Genomic DNA, 16137 nt, shown 5'->3' on the forward strand with positions numbered 1-16137 from the left:
TTCAACAATTATTTTTGTAACAGCTACCACTATTCTGGCAAATTTTGCAATTGCTTTCGTCAATTTCATAATATCAATTTGAGTCGATCAATCCACTAATGAAAATTTATACCATTGGAACAACAAACATTTGATTTTCTTAACTTTGAACGAACTTAAGGAAATTAAAAACCCCAGAAATTATTGGAATATTTGAAACTAGAACTTAAGTTAAAAAAATAACTTGTACATTTTTTCTAGGTTCTAGGTTTTGCTCAATCATACTAAATTCGGCTAAAAATGTTCTTTTCAATATGAAAATTTCTGCATAAAGCATTCTTAAGCTTGATATTATATGAAGAAAAAGTTAAAATTAAGTGGATAAAGTTTCACTTGGAAATGCTGACGATTTTGTAGCTTCTTTATCTTGTTTATATTGACGAGCTTCGTTTGATTAAGTCTATTATTGTCTATAGTCTGACAAAAATAAAATCCACTGAGTAAGTACTGTTGCAGTTAGTACAGAGGGAAAATGACCGCTGGCGTCGTACATTTTCGACCTTCCAGATCATTATCTGCCTTTCTGAAAAACAAGGTCGACCCTCATCAACAGGAACGCTGGGAAAGATCCCTCAGAAGAAAAGAAGGAAAGTAGGAAAAGGAAACCGAAAGTGGCGTGGAGAAAGAGAGGAAATAGGAACGGCCGGAGAGGAAGGAAGGGACGACTCCCTCTTCATCGGCCGTCCGGCCAGTTGGAAGGGGGTTGGTATATATATGGCAACCCCGGAGGTCCTCCGCTTACAGTCTACCAGTGAAAGTGAAGATATGAGGGTAATTTCAGCGGCGTTAGTTCTCTTAGGCCTCGCAGCGTCCGGTGAGTGAAAGCCCAAGTGCAGCGTGTTACATCACGCACTCTTCTTGGTCGCCGTTCAAGTTTTCCCGTTACATAAACGGACCACTCCCTACGTTTCGTCACCCGTTCTCGACCTTTCGGTCCCTAGAAAGTAAAAATAGGTACCGACTATGGATTATTTTACCAACGATAGCGTCCTATTAAAGGCACGAAGGAATTACTTTCCCCAACAAGTCTGGGACTGTCTCAGACAAAGAAAACTCAAACCGACCATAATTTTTTTCGCAATTATTTTAGTAATGATCAACGGATTAGTTATTTTTTACGTAATACGTGTGCAAATGGTGTTATTTTATTGTGGATATAAAAGAATAAAGTGTAATTAAAAAAAAAAGATATATTCAGTGCCAAGTGGATTTTGCAAACACTTAAAACTAACATAAAAGTGAAAATTACACATCTCAAAATTTAAAATGATTTTTAAAATAGCATATTACGTATGCCTAAGTGTAATAGTAGTCATATAAACACTAAAGAAAATTTAAAAAATCCAAAAATCCGTCATTGGATAGTACAAAACTGAAATGCCATAATCATATTATTAAAGTATATAAATCAATTTTTAAATTGACAATATCTTCAATTATTTTCTGTATAATACTGCAAAATATTCGTTCTTTTATATATATATGTAACACAAATGTAGAAACTATTTATTAAAGTTCATAATTTTGATCGGTTTGAGAGTGCATGAAGTCACGATGATTTATCCTGTTTAATAATTCTGGCTAGTTCCAGCGAGGGCTAGCGGACCCAAAACGGAAATAATTGTCAATCAGTTCTACAAAACGTTGTACTCTATGGTTGCAATTTATTACCTTTTTTCACCTCCTGCCATGTAAAAAAACTCCTGACAAAATTTTTAAAAAAATCCCATTCATTGCAATTTTACAAAGACTACGAAATTACAAAATTATCGTTCTTAAATTATTAAACAAAAGATTTATTGGAATTTCCTAGTGTATTGGAAAATTGGAAATATTCAAAATAATTTTTTTTTTATTAAGTGGCTTTACAGCCCAGTTTGGGCCCCATGGCGTTTTGCCAGTTAAGTCCCTCTAAGAATTCTCCTGCGCTGGCTGAATAAATGTCAACTTGGTTTTTTTCTTTAAAGTAAACAAGTCAAATATTAAAAAATAAACCTTTTCAATATCCATTTAAGATGGAATCTCTTGGATTTTTTAAGATTATTTTATTTACAATCTTATTCTTCTTTCTGTCGTATTTTAACTTAGGAGCTGTATTTATTTATTTGTTCAAAAATAAAACAAACAGTAAGAAAAAGAACAACCAGAAAAAAACAAACAGATAAATTTCACGTAGAAGTTTCTAAAAAATTAGAAGTCATTTCATTTATCATTTTAAAATATCGACTGGATGTGGTTGTACTATATAAAATATAAAATGAATAAAAATTAAATAATCAAATATGCGGATTAAGTGTATAATTTTTATTTAATACTGATAGCTTTCAAGTTCATCTTGATGAAATGAGCTTGTTTTAAAAACTTCGGTGATGCAATAAGTCTGCTTGGCTTGTGTTTATATCATGTATCATGATAGAGTTATTTCTTTTTTTGTTTAAAAAAACACTTCAGGTAAATAATAGACCTAATTGACCAACCGAACGATTTAAAAAAAAGCTCAATTAATGTTGCTCAAGTGTAGTTCATTGACGTCCGCCTGAGCGAAAAGGTCAACAGTTCCTCAAGAAAAGCTCTCTCCATATTTGAAAACTGGGACACGTCTCGCCGGTGAGACGTGAAGGTTCCGCCTTTTGTTTCAAATGTCTTTTTCGAATGGGAAGCCGGGTCGTTGACGTTGATCGGTGAAAGACAAGGATGAGAATCGACAAGGCGTCCTGAATATCTGTAATCTATGTTAACGAGAGCACAACCGGGCCTATTAATATAAATAGTTAATAATCATATAAAAAATAATCTTTCAATATTTGTATTGCATTTTTACAGGCCTTGCGCAAAAAGAGGACTTCAAATGTCCCGACGACTACGGCTTCTACCCTCACCACCTGTCCTGCGATAAATACTGGAAGTGTGATAACGGCCAAGCCGAACTTAAGACTTGCGGCAATGGGCTCGCCTTCGACGACACCGACCCCAAGTACCTGAAAGAAAACTGCGATTACCTCCACAACGTCGACTGTGGCGACAGGACACAACTCGGTAAATACTTTACGCTTAAAAAACACTAAAGTTCAAATATCACTTTGAATCTTTAAAAATAAATTAACAATGTTTCTTAATTAAATTAAAAAGTTAAACATAGCAAAGATTAATAGTGGTAAAACTTTACGAAGTCATAAAGAGTTTATTCAAACAGCTTAAAACATATGATTTATGATATACACTACTAATCTATCCAAATTTATTACTAAAGTGTTTAAAACCCATACAGTCTACATTTTGTCCATTAAAATCATAACACCATAATTATAAATAATGAAGTTTTCTTTTTATAGCTGAAAGATGTTTAAAGAATAAGGAAAGGAAAGAATAACGGTCACCTTGGTATAGGTGTGGCTCCCCTTCCATTGATGATTACGTCATTTATTACCCAATCCACACCCAATCAACCTTCAAGTATGGTCCTCACCCCTCCCCGGTATTACATAAAAGACAATCTTTTACCGATGCCATAAGTGAAAGCGGTTTTTTTTCTTTCTCTCTCTCTTTTTCTTCCTTTCTTTATTTAAAAAAAAATCTTTTCTACCCTTCTACGGTCTTTACTAGAGGCTGTAAAGCCTTTCTTCGGCCGTCTAAGATTCAAACGGCTAGGGGGTTGCATCAACGGGGTGAAAGTCTTAAGTGAGTTGGGCAACACTTTCGACACCCGGGGTTCCGTCTTCGACGGCGGTTTTTTTTATATATCACTTGACCTTGACCTTTCACGGGAAAAAGTACAGTTTGAAAAAAAATTTTTAACACAAAAATAATAAAATTTTGTCCATGTAAGTTTGTAATTGTTACAAATACCTCAAAGTACACTTTAAGGAGAAGATACTAAACCCGCAACACCGGACTGTCGTGAAGGCGCAGTATCTACCCATTGAACTCCATAGAAAAACGTAAATTCTAACAAAATAATTTTTAAAAATATCTCAAATTTTTGGTCCCTTTAAAGAAAATTTCCACAAAAAAGAAGTATAAACGTACAATGAAGCAGGTTGAACCGTCATAAACGGCGAGACTTGGCGAATCAGGACCAACATTCAAAAATAGAGTGACGATTAAAATATTCCAATCCTTTGAAAATCGGATTTCGCCACTTGTTCCCGGCCGCAATTCCCTTCACTTTTACGAAATTCGTACACGGGACGGAGAACTGTTTTAAAATTCAAATTTACATCCCTGGCTCCCTTTGCAATAATTGTTCGGACGATTAAATCATTAAAGCATGTCTGACTCCAGACAAAGAAACAATTCAGTTAAACAATTACAAAGTTAATAATTCGTTTTGAAACCTGGAGTAGTTTGTTCTTCGAATAAAGAATCGTTTCATTTTACAAGACAAATTATAAGGACAGGAATATAAATGGTTATGCAATTAGTATTTTGATATGTAAAAACAAGATTATCAAAGTACACAATAAAAAATATATTTCAATATAAAATAACAACAAATGTAAAGTGAGAAAACAAATGAAAATGTCTTATAAAACTTAATATGGGGGGGGGGGGTAGACCCATGAAGACAAAAACATTTTACCTTCATAGACACATGAAAGTAAAAAAACCAAGTTATTTTCTCATGTCGCGCTTTCAGCTGTATTTAACGCCTTCCTCAGGAGTTCTCCATAGAGACGTTTCCTAAATACAGCCGAAACTCGAAATCAGAAAATGGTTTTTTTCTTTCATGGCTTCATCCTTGATTTGCTTACTTTATTATTTATAACTGATTTACTTACAACTAGAGATTATCAAAATAAATATTACACAATTTTTTTTGCAACCTCTCCCTTCTCTTATTCTCTCTCTCTCTCTCTTTCTCTCTCTCTCTCTCTCTTTTAATATCTCTCGTTCTCTCAAAATTTCTCACTCTCTCTCTATCTCTCTTTTGCTCTCACACACACAATCACACCAATGATCGAATAAATGCAAAAACCTACTAAACTACTAACAAAAGAACAAACAAACAGAAACAATAGTACACCTAATATAGTTAGGGTATTTTGAAAACTATTCAATTTTTTTATATGGTTAAAATGTGAAATTGTTCAGTTTTTGTAATTTGGTTTTTATTTTGTAGAACCACCAGTACAGACCCCCCACTGCCCAAGATTGTACGGAATCTTCCCCGACGACGCCAAATGCGACACATTCTGGAACTGTTGGAACGGAGAAGCCTCCAGGTACCAATGTTCTCCCGGTCTCGCCTACGACAAGGACGCCCGTGTCTGCATGTGGGCCGACCAAGTCAGCGACTGTAAAGTCGAAGGTAAAAATTGAAAGACGCCCTAGTCGAATTCGGAGTGGCTGACGTTGGTTATCAATTCGCAGAAGTAGCAGGAGGTTTCAACTGCCCCACTCCGTCAGAGGTCCCAGCTGCTGGAACCTTCTCCAGACACGCCCACCCCGACGACTGCAGAAAATACTACATCTGTCTCGACAGCACGCCAAGGGAATACGGCTGCCCCATCGGAACCGTCTTTAAAATCGGTGATACCGAAGGAAACGGCTCCTGCGAAGACCCCGAAGACGTTCCCGGATGGTAAGTTCTCCTTAAAATCTCGTGGAATGATAACAGCTCATTTGCATTGAATAATTCTTTTTTTAATTTTTTTAAATCATTGCATTGCCTTGCTCTTGAGATCAAAACGAGAAAAAACAGAGTATTGCGCATTGCATGAAGAGTTTCAGTGAATGCTTCACAAACAAATGACTTCTGCTATTTTCTATGGATAAGTCGTAATTTATTTAACTTTATTAAGGAAAATCTGCACAGGTTCACTGAAATTCATGCATCTTGATATTTCTTATTTTCGACTATTAACAAAGCATGCCTTGCTCTTTATTGCGTCTCTCTCTCACACTCACTCTCTAACTCTTACCTGCCCGCCCCCTTACAGCGAAGACTACTACGGCGAACTGGACCTGAAGAGCATCAGAAAGAGCGAGCTGGCCCTCGGAAACGGCGGAGCCTCTAGGCCTCAAGGAAACTCGAAATCGGGCTCATCCAAGCCCAGGCCGCAGGCTTCACCCAGGCCGCAGCAGCACCCGGACCAATAAATAGTACAGACCATCCTACAAGACTGATCACACAATAAAAAAAACCTCCAATAATTTAAATAAATCCCTTCAACCCTTCCTTCCCCTCCGCCCGCTCCCGAATCCCGTCCTAGTTAAACACGCCAACTAAACAAACTGTACATTGTTGAAATTGTATCTTTATTATTATTATTATTATTTTAATTTTATTATTTTGATAATTAAAATAGTTGTTTCTTACCTTTTCTTTTATTTGATCAGCCTTTGCCTTTAATTCTATCTGTTCAGATCTTTACTATAAAAGCATGCTTTTTTATGATATGCACAACGACTGCGCATGCTAACTGAGAATGCAGTTTTCTCAGCATCTGCCCATACTAACTAATAAATAATTTTTTACCACGCATTGTTACGAATGATAATATTTAGCAATAACAATGACTGATTTATATATTTATAAACTAAAACATAAAAATGAATTAATAACTTACTGACATTTTGATAACTTTCACAAATCTTTCTTTCAATGCTACAAAAACAAAAAAAATATTATGAAGAATAAAACTTGTTCCAAAATCAAATATTAAAGGTTTACAACGATTGTCAATTTAAAAAATATTAGTATTAATAATACACTGAAATATTGCTGTTAATATAAATTAATTATTCAAGAAAAATTCAATGCAGATAACCATTTCATAGAGCAAAAAAATCATCGTACCTAATTTTATTATATTTTACATCAGTTTTTTTCTTAATTTTTGTATAATTATGTTATTTAAAAGAAAGTTTCTTTAGGATACGTAACTCGTTCACATTTTGGACATACGGTCGGTCAAGTTCCACGGTTTCCAAACAGAAATAACGAGATTCGGAACAATCCAGTCCTACACTGGTTTAACAAGGCAGTTCTCATTTCACTTTCTGGCCCGCTTTCGAAAAAGTCGCCTCTCACTCGCTTTGTCGCCTGCCGTTTCGCTATCAGAGCTAGAAAAACTGTCATTTAAAATTAAATATCGAATACAGTTTTATTAAACGGGGAAGGCAGAAAAAGACCTAATACTCCAAGAAGAAAGTAGCTTATTTTATTATATTAATATTATTTTGAAAGGGTTTTATATTTAAATACAACAAGAAAAAAACATCTTATGCCGTCGCCAGAAGTCACGCATTCATCCCAGATTACTCGATATTCCTTGGGGCTTATTTTGTAATAAATCATAGTTTGAAATTGTCAGTTTGACAGACTTGATGATTTGCACGAATTGCACCCTGTTTTCCTGCGTCATCAACGAAATACGGTGCGTCGTGTTGAAATAACTGCATTTTGCGCAGTTAACCTTGTTTGCATCATTTTCAACAAGCAGTTAAAATTATTGTTTATTTAATTTAGATTTTATAGTTCACAGTATGTATCGTTTATTAAAACAAGCATATAATAATATAAAAACACGTAATTTTTCTAAAACGGTGGGTGCAAAATATTTTACGCCTCACAAACCTAGCGTTTCTTTTAACTAATGCCATTCGTTTTGATTCTCTTTCGTACGTTCTACTACAAATGTCAGTATTATGCCAAACATAAATTTGACTTTAAATCTAGTCCATTTTAAAGGTTGTCCACCATCCGCCGGTCCCATCAACTTCTTATAGGGTGGGTAATTGTAAAACCCTAATGAGAAGTTAATATATGCCAATTTTTGCATGATTACTTTGAAACCTTATAATTAAATATAATCCCATGTGCAACGATTTTTTATGATACATGATCAAGGTTTACAGTTATTTTACCAACTTGTCGCCGCGTTGAAATAATTTTCTCGTCAATTTTGATATTTTCCAATGGTTTTTAATTAATGCTATTGAAGAAATGAATGCAGGGCCGGTGGATTCGAACCCTGGACTTTTACCTTACAGTGATGAGTGCCGTGTCAACGCCTAAACCGTTGTGGCCACCGACGCCCCCCTGCCAACGAAACATTAAAAGTTGTTTCATCATGGCTTAATTTTTAGTCTGTTCATTTTTCTTCTGGCTATTTACCAGATTGTACTTTTAAATATATTTTAACATTTGAGGTTTTAACAAATCTTAGTTTGAAAGACATGATGGATAAAAGATAAACATTTTTTGCCGCGTTATCAACGAAATATGGTACTTCTCTTTGTAAAAGGACTTCTTAAGTTAAACTTTGTAAAAGATTCATAAGTAAAATTAGTTTATCGCTTGATTTTATGAACATGAATGTGCATTAAAAACGGTGGATAGAAATATGACATAGCGTTATGTTAATATGATCGAAGGTGAACCAATTTTTGCCGCGTCGCCAACGAAACATTAAAACTTGTTTTATCATGGCTCTGTTTTTAGCCTGTTCACTTTTTTTATTGCCATTTAGCAGATTGAATTTTCAAAAATATTTTTAATATATGATGTTTTAATAAAGCTTAGTTTCAAAGACTTGATGGATAAAAGATAAACATTTTTTTGCCGCGTTATGAACGAAATATGGTACTTCTCGTTGCAAAAAGGACTTGTTAAGTTAAACTTTGTAAAAGATTCATAAGTAAAATTAGTTTATCACTTGCTTTTATGAACATTAATGTGCATTAAAAACGGTAGAGAACCAATTTTTGACGCGTCACCAATGATAACTTGAAACTTGTTTTGTCATGGCTCAATTTTTAGTCTGTTCATTTTTCTTCTGGCCATTTAGCAGATTGAAGTTTTAAAAATATTTTTAACATTGAGGTTTTAAAAAAATCTTGTTTTGAAAGACATGATGGATAAAAGATAAACATTTTTTTGCCGCTTCACCAACCAAATATGGTACAGTTGTAAAAGGAGTTCTTAACTTAAACTGTGCAAAAGATTCTTAGGTTAAATTAGTTTTACACTAATGTGCATTAAAATCGGAAGATGGTTAAAAATCATTGGTTTATTTTTCCCACCAAATCTCTTTTTCTTGTGCAATCTATTCTCTTTTGAGGTTTCACCAATTCCACCAAATCTGTTTTTCGAAGATGGTTAAAAATCATTGGTTTATTTTTCCAACCAAATCTCTTTTTCTTGTGCAATCTATTCTCTTTTGAGGTTTCACCAATTCCACCAAATCTGTTTTTCGAAGATGGTTAAAAATCATTGGTTTATTTTTCCAACCAAATCTCTTTTTCTTGTGCAATCTATCCTCTTTTGAGGTTTCACCAATTCAACCAAATCTGTTTTTCTATGTGAAATCTGTTTCGAAGATGGTTAAAATTCAATGGTTTATTTTCTCACCAATTTTTTCCACTTCCCAAATCTCTTTTTCGTATGAAATCTCCTTTTTTAAGATAGTAAAGGATCATTTTTATTCTTTAAATTATGTACGATTTGCAGGAAAAGATATTGTTGAAAAATAGATGTTTTACAATATGAAATTGTAGTTTAATGTGAGACTAATTTTGCCAATTTACCAGCGAAATAAGAGACATTATCACATCACATTTCCGCTAAATATGCCTGTAAATTTAAATTTATGGTATTTATTTTTACGACTCTCGTAATATTTAGTACAATTCTTTTCAACTTTTTCAACAAGTAAACGATTTTGCCCAATCTCACTGAATGTACTTAGCGAAGTAAAATTCTCTCATATTAGCACCGAATTTGCTGTTAATTTATGAAAAAGCGTGAAATTGTTGTTTCTAAAACAAACAAAGTAAAATTTTAAAAGTTTTTTCACTTCATTTCTTTGCCTACTATTAAACTGAATGGACAGGTACAAACGAGCAGGTGACATTATTATTATTATGTTATGATGTCCTATTTAGATAAGTTGAACGAATTCCGCCAGAGGGTCGCGATGGGCGAAAGCATTTTTCCAAAATAAAAATCAATTAAAATTCCTGTCAAAGTCGTCGCCTTTGGGCATACCCAAGGACTTGGGTCTTTTGGAAAGCCGGCCTTCCCAGATATTCCGCTTTGGACAAGGTCGGCGGAATATTGTTATTTTACTTTATCGATTATGCAAATGATCTTCCCCCGGAGGTACGCGGCAGCCAGGTGGCAGTCCTCCTACCGGGTAGGGGGCGACCCGGTGGATTTTTCCCCTTCAATTCCACACTGAAATTCCTTAATGCCCATAATTGTTTACATAATGGACACTGATGAAATCACAGCGGGCTTTAACGCCGCTGCGTTGAAATGATATAACTTTGGAAATTGTCGTCATTTTTCCCCCCTTTTTTGATTTTACATAATACCGGAAAACCAACGGTCCACAGTGCTAAATTAGACATAAATAAACTTTTGATATAAAAATTAAATAAACTATTTTATAGTTTAAATTCCAGACCTAACTATACTGATAATCAAATTAAGATTTTCGCCCAACATTTATTCACTAACAGAACAGCCTGATTTCACAAACAAAGCATTGTTTTATGCTTTAAATTTCAAATTTTTAGAATATGATCAGAAGCAGTTTAATCATTCCCACATAATATATCATATCACATTATATTTCCGTGTATTCTTCACTTTCGTTGTTTATTTTTTCCGTCTGCTAATGTCTGCCTCTCTGTCCCTTTCTTAATCTTTTTTCGGCCTTGTTGCTAGTTTAACTCTATCAGAATGTAACCTCCCTTTGATCTCTTTGTCTCTCTCTCTCTTTCTGGTTGTTTATGTCTGCTGATGACTGTCTCTCTGCGTCTAACTTAATTAATAACTAACTTTTTCTTGCCTCGTTGCGAGTTTATCTCTCTCAGAATTTCATTTCTCTCCCTCTCTATCTCCTTTTTTTCTGTCTGGTGATGTCTGTCTTTCTATCCCTCTCTTAATATTTTTCCTACCTTGTTGCCAGTTTAACTCTATCAGAATATAATCTCCCTTTCTTTCTTTGTTTCACCCTCTTTCTGGTTATATATGTCTGCTGATGCCTCTATCTTAACTTTTTTATTGCCTCGTTACCAGTTTATCTCTCGAAGAATTTCATTTCCCCCCTCTCACTTTCTTTTTCTATTACTCTTGCATACCTTTCGTTTTTTTCTGTCTCTCTGTCCCTTTCTTAATCTTTTTCCTGCCTTGTTGCCAGTTTAACTCTTCAGAATATAATCTCCCTTTCATCTCTCACTCTCTCTCGCTCTCTCTTTCTTTCTTTGTTTCTCCCTCTTTCTGGTTATTTATGTCTGCTGATGCCTCTATCTTAACTTTTTTTTTGCCTCGTTGCCAGTTTTATCTCTCTAAGAATTTCATTTCCCCCTCTCTCTTTTTCTTTTTCTATTACTCTTGCATACCTTTCGTTTTTTTCTGTCTTTCTGTCCTTTTCTTAATCTTTTTCCTGCCTTGTTGCCAGTTTAACTCTAACAGAATATAATCTCCCTTCCATCTCTCTCTCTCTCTCTCTTTCTCTCTCTCTCTCTCTCTCTCCTCACTTTTAATCACTGTCTAGACCAATTAATACTTTTACAACTGATGTTTGTTCCAAATTTCAGTTTAAAGACATGACTTTGAAAGTTTGATCAAAGTGGAGGTTGTTTTAGGTTTATTAAGGATGTGAACTTCACTTAAATTATTGTTTTGTAAAAAGAAAGTTGACACATAGAAAATATTATTATTTTATCCAAAATAGGCTATTGCCTAGCGCATCGTACTTTCAAATCTGTTTGCCGGCTAAGATTTTATTGAATTTATGCCAAAGAATTTTCGCACTTAATTTATCTCTTATGTTTCACGATAAAATATCCTGATAAATCATTTTTATTCGATTGCTACTCAAATATTTTATAAATGCTGTTGAGGATCTTGGTAAAAATCGGGTTTGAAATTCAGGATCGGTTTCTTAAGTGTGTCACGGGGTCTTCAACTCGTTGGGCAATTATAAACTTTTTTTCCGACAGTGTCCTTTTATAGGTAAAGCTTGGATACTTGTGGCTATAGTTAGGTGATGTAGGTCGAGGAAAGGAAGAACGGCAAAGAGAAAATAGGGAATAATCTTTCCGATTTCACCCCGATAAGAAAGGCCGCCTCGGGCGGGTCGGCTAGATGAAAAACAAATCCTTAATTCTCACAATTACGAAATTCCACGATGTAAAATATTCATAATTCGAACAACTCAAGGTTTCTAGGACGCCCTTGGGAATATTCATAATCTATTTATTAAAAATACACCCAATCACATGTTAATAAATAATAATAAATTCAAGAATGATAGATAAAATATTACTACTTTTTGTTCTTCACTGATCAGTGGGCGAAACAATTCACGAACATGACCTGATTTGTTTGATAGTTAACTACAACCGTATAAAGCAGGAAGGCAATACAGCCTACCCAATATGAAATTTTTCTTCTCGTCCTCTTTTTCATCTCGAGACCTTGTCCCAAATGTCTCTTTAAGTCGGTCCGTTCCTAAAATATGTTTATATTCACACAAATGAAGACAGTCTGGCATAACTTGATCCTCGGCCGAAAAAGTGAAACCTGCTGGCATACTTACAATTGGATCATCTGTATTGTATTGCACAATTGCAAAAGGGCTCTGGAACAAATGTCAACATCCAAAATCAAACAGTTTTTACGTAAAACACTCAGAAATGATTATCACTTTACTTAATGTTGTGTAAGTTGTATAATGGACGTAGACGACGTCAATTGCCTTAAATTTCTCATTTAATACAGTAAAAAGTAGTAAGTAAACCATATATTCTAATTAGTCATGATAATAAACAAACATCATAACTAAAATCTGTGGGGGCGTCGGTGGCCGCAACGGTCTAGGCGTTGATGACACGGCGCTCATCACTGTAAAATAAAGGTCCCGGGTTCGAATCCAGCGGCCCTGCATTCGAACGGGCTTTTTTCAAGAACAACGGCACCCCGAGGATTGGTATAACCTCTGCTCTTGCGAACACTCGCAAAAAAAAAAAAAAAAAAAAAAAACATACCGCCCACCTAAAATCCCAAAATCTGCCAGAATTAAATTTAAATCTTTCTTGACGCCTGTAAGGCAATTTTCATGAAGACCCAATGTGACTCAAGCGGACAAGCTGTTGAAAAATAATTTTATTATTTTATAATAATTTTATTTTATAATTTTATTTATTTTATTAAAAAAATCTCACTCATCTCATCTCTCTCCCTATCAATCTATCTTCTTAGGTGAATCTATTTGAATTTTAGTTTTTCCCACTCTCTCTTTCCTAATTTTATTTTTAAGCATCTTTTTCTGGTCATCTCTCATTTTCTAATAGTCTGTCTGCCGATCTATCTAACCAATCCATAAACTTTTCTATTTATGTTATACCTCAAACAACAAATACTGTCAATCCCCTACTCATTTTTTTCTATAACTTTTAATAAATCTTATCGATCTATTTAATATCTATTTCTTTTCTCGCTGTTCTTCACTTTTCTTTCTTTCTCTCCCTCTCACTCAATTCACTGAAATTCTCTCCCTCCCTCTCTCATTTTTCTAAGTCTGTCCATCAAACTTTTAGTTTCTATCGTCTGATGATCTTGTTTGTTGCACATGCACTTTATCTCTCTCTCCTCTCTCTAAAAATATCCACCAAACTTTTTGTCTTTTTATCTGCCAGTCTGATGTCCTTTTTTCTTGCACTTGCGTATTTCTACCGTTCTGTCTGTGTGTCTGTCTCTCTCCCTCCCTCTCTCGCTCCCTCCCTCCCTCATTCTTTATAAAAATACCACCTAACTTTTTGTCGTTTTATCCGTCAATCTGATGATCTTTTTTCTTGCACTTGCATTTATTTTATCTTTCTTTCTCTCCCTCTCTCTCACTCAACACACATACACATATACAAAATTTTTAATCCAGATTTATTTATATTTCTATCGCTGTTTCTTTCACTCTCTCTCTCTCTCACTCCCTCTCTCTCTCTCGTACAACATTTGTATGTCAACTTGTTTTATATTTAATACCTATTTCATACCATCACCCTGTTTCCATCTCACATTCTCAACCCTCTCTTTAGTCGTTTAACTCATTGACATATTTACATTTAATTTTTTTTCTCTCTTTTGATTCAGTCTTGTTCTTTCTCTTTCCCTCTTTTTTCCTGATTTGTTTTGTGATAGTTCGTTCTAGTGACAATCAGTGTATGTAACTGCACATCAACTAGTTTTCTTTCTATCTTTCTCTCACACTTTCTTATCTCCTTTATCTGTCTCTCTCCTTCTTACCCTCCCACAACCTTTCTTTGCCTGTTTATTCCAATGAGGGGTTCCAATACGTGAATTTTTATACCTTTCTTCAGTTTTTGGCGATTTTAACCCTGAATGCCTTGTTTTTTTTTTCATCATAACTGTTGAGCACGTTTTAAAGTAAACTAAATTTGCTAAGATTTAAGATCAGAACCACTTCTGCAGCTTCGAAATTTTTTCTCGCTTATCCTTCATAATTCGAGAATGAGCCAAAACAAACACACCCCTTTGAATGTAAGAACTTGCCCATAGCATAAATGAGATGCTCACAAAATCCTCACTTATGTGAAAATACGTAGGAGGGAGGGGTTTCTCTATGGATCCCCTCAACCTCTTCTGGATCCATACAATATCGAAATTACTACAGAAACACAAAATATTGATCAAAAATTTTGAGTTCGCAAACATCGATAAATTCAGAAATGCTATATCCCGGAAACTATCGGGTTTGCAGAGACGGTTGTGATCTCGAATTGTAGCAAATTTAGACTAGTTATTCTTGGTTAAAAACGCCCAAGACTGAAGAAATGTCGAAAATTTCGCGGTTTTTTGATTTCTGAGAAGGTTGCTATCTCACTCGAAAGCTTATGATTTTATGATTGTCCATTGGGCCAAATAGCTCAGAAAGAAATTAGAACTATCGTATCTGACGCAAGGTTGAGGTACATGGTTACTGGACACCACCATCTCTTTTATTCTGTCTTAAACTATTCTACTAAACTTTCTTTGCTTTCTTCTTTAAGTTTTTTATACTATACAATCATAACAGAGAAATACATAATTTTGTAAAATAAATTTATTTGTTTTGAACATACGCACCTACTGTTCGAACCTGTATCTGTTTATTAACTGGAATGATTTTTTTTTACAGCGAGGATTATTACGGGGACGTAGACCTCAAAGCCCTGAGGAAATTAGGCCTTTGAAAAGATGAGTGTCGCCAATTCTCATGCTGCTAGTCCACAACAAAGCGTAGGGCCTTAAATCAACGCCCTGTGCCCAAATCCATAAGAAGAGGGTTACATATAATTTTGTTTTTCACACAAAGGGAAACGACTTTATAACAATTTATTACCGTATCGACTACAAACAAATGAACAAAAAAAGTAATAAGAGTTTATGTTTGTTTTTTATAAGGAACGTCAACTATAGTTTGTAAATGTTTAAGTTAAAAAATAAATAAATATAAACAAGCTGTTTTTTTTTAATACTTATAATCTATGATCCTTATGCCAATATGTTTATTTATTTGTAGATATGTAATATACTTTTGAGTTTTGACACTATTTTTTGCGATGTTCAAAACGTAATGACCTCAACAGAGCAGCCCTTTGGTAATGGAAGAATCAACTATACAATTCCGTACTGGAATACGAGTACCATGTGACCAGGGCTAGGAACATTAAGCTACACGACAACAATGCAAAGAATTCACACGTAGTAGGTGAGGTGGTTTGGACCACTCACAGGATTTGATGGGCATCACCGGGCACCACAGATCAAGAAGATGAAGGGTTGATGTGCTTGTCATTTCCTCTATACTATGTTGTCTAAATAAGAGGAAATCTCCCAGTGCATTCGGTTTCACAAAATCGAGCAAGATCTTGGCAGGAAGATTCGACAGGTTTGTCAACTTGCTCAGGAACACTGGCTTTGAGGGGAAATTCTACCTCAGCAATTTGCTACTGCACCACCCCCAAAAGCCAAACTGTTATTAAATAAAAAACGAATAGGCGTAGTTGGAATTGAGAGGAATCTTCCAGAAATAAGAAAAGCTACCGATGGAAGCATTTCAAGTAAGTTAAGAGGGTAGAGTTTTG

At 34.8% G+C, this 16137-nt stretch overlaps 1 protein-coding gene across 2 annotated transcripts; it reads left to right on the forward strand.

Annotated features, from left to right (window-relative positions):
• The first annotated feature begins 738 nt into the window (after positions 1-738).
• On the forward strand, positions 739-15521 carry LOC106668142 (protein obstructor-E). 2 transcript variants are annotated; one of them, XM_014396620.2, is made up of 5 exons: positions 739-853; positions 2863-3075; positions 5159-5347; positions 5410-5620; positions 15189-15521. In XM_014396620.2, exons 1-5 carry the CDS (start codon positions 754-756, stop codon positions 15241-15243), a joined length of 768 nt encoding a protein of 255 aa, XP_014252106.1. In that variant the 5' UTR covers positions 739-753; the 3' UTR covers positions 15244-15521. The 2 variants fall into 2 exon arrangements, with proteins under 2 accessions (XP_014252106.1, XP_014252105.1); XM_014396619.2 differs by lacking the exon at positions 15189-15521 and adding an exon at positions 5979-6182.
• The last annotated feature ends 616 nt before the right edge of the window (positions 15522-16137 follow it).

The sequence above is a fragment of the Cimex lectularius genome, unplaced genomic scaffold (genome assembly GCF_000648675.2).
Source record: "Cimex lectularius strain Harlan isolate CLEC.00 unplaced genomic scaffold, Clec_2.1 scaffold55, whole genome shotgun sequence".
Classification (NCBI taxonomy): domain Eukaryota; kingdom Metazoa; phylum Arthropoda; class Insecta; order Hemiptera; family Cimicidae; genus Cimex; species Cimex lectularius.

Coding starts and splice junctions, on each gene's coding strand:
- LOC106668142 (XM_014396619.2), top strand. CDS start 754: ATGGCAACCCCGGAGGTCCTCCGCTTACAGTCTACCAGTGAAAGTGAA. Junction 3,076..5,158: donor TGGCGACAGGACACAACTCG/GTAAATACTTTA, acceptor TTTATTTTGTAG/AACCACCAGTACAGACCCCC. Junction 5,348..5,409: donor CAGCGACTGTAAAGTCGAAG/GTAAAAATTGAA, acceptor ATCAATTCGCAG/AAGTAGCAGGAGGTTTCAAC.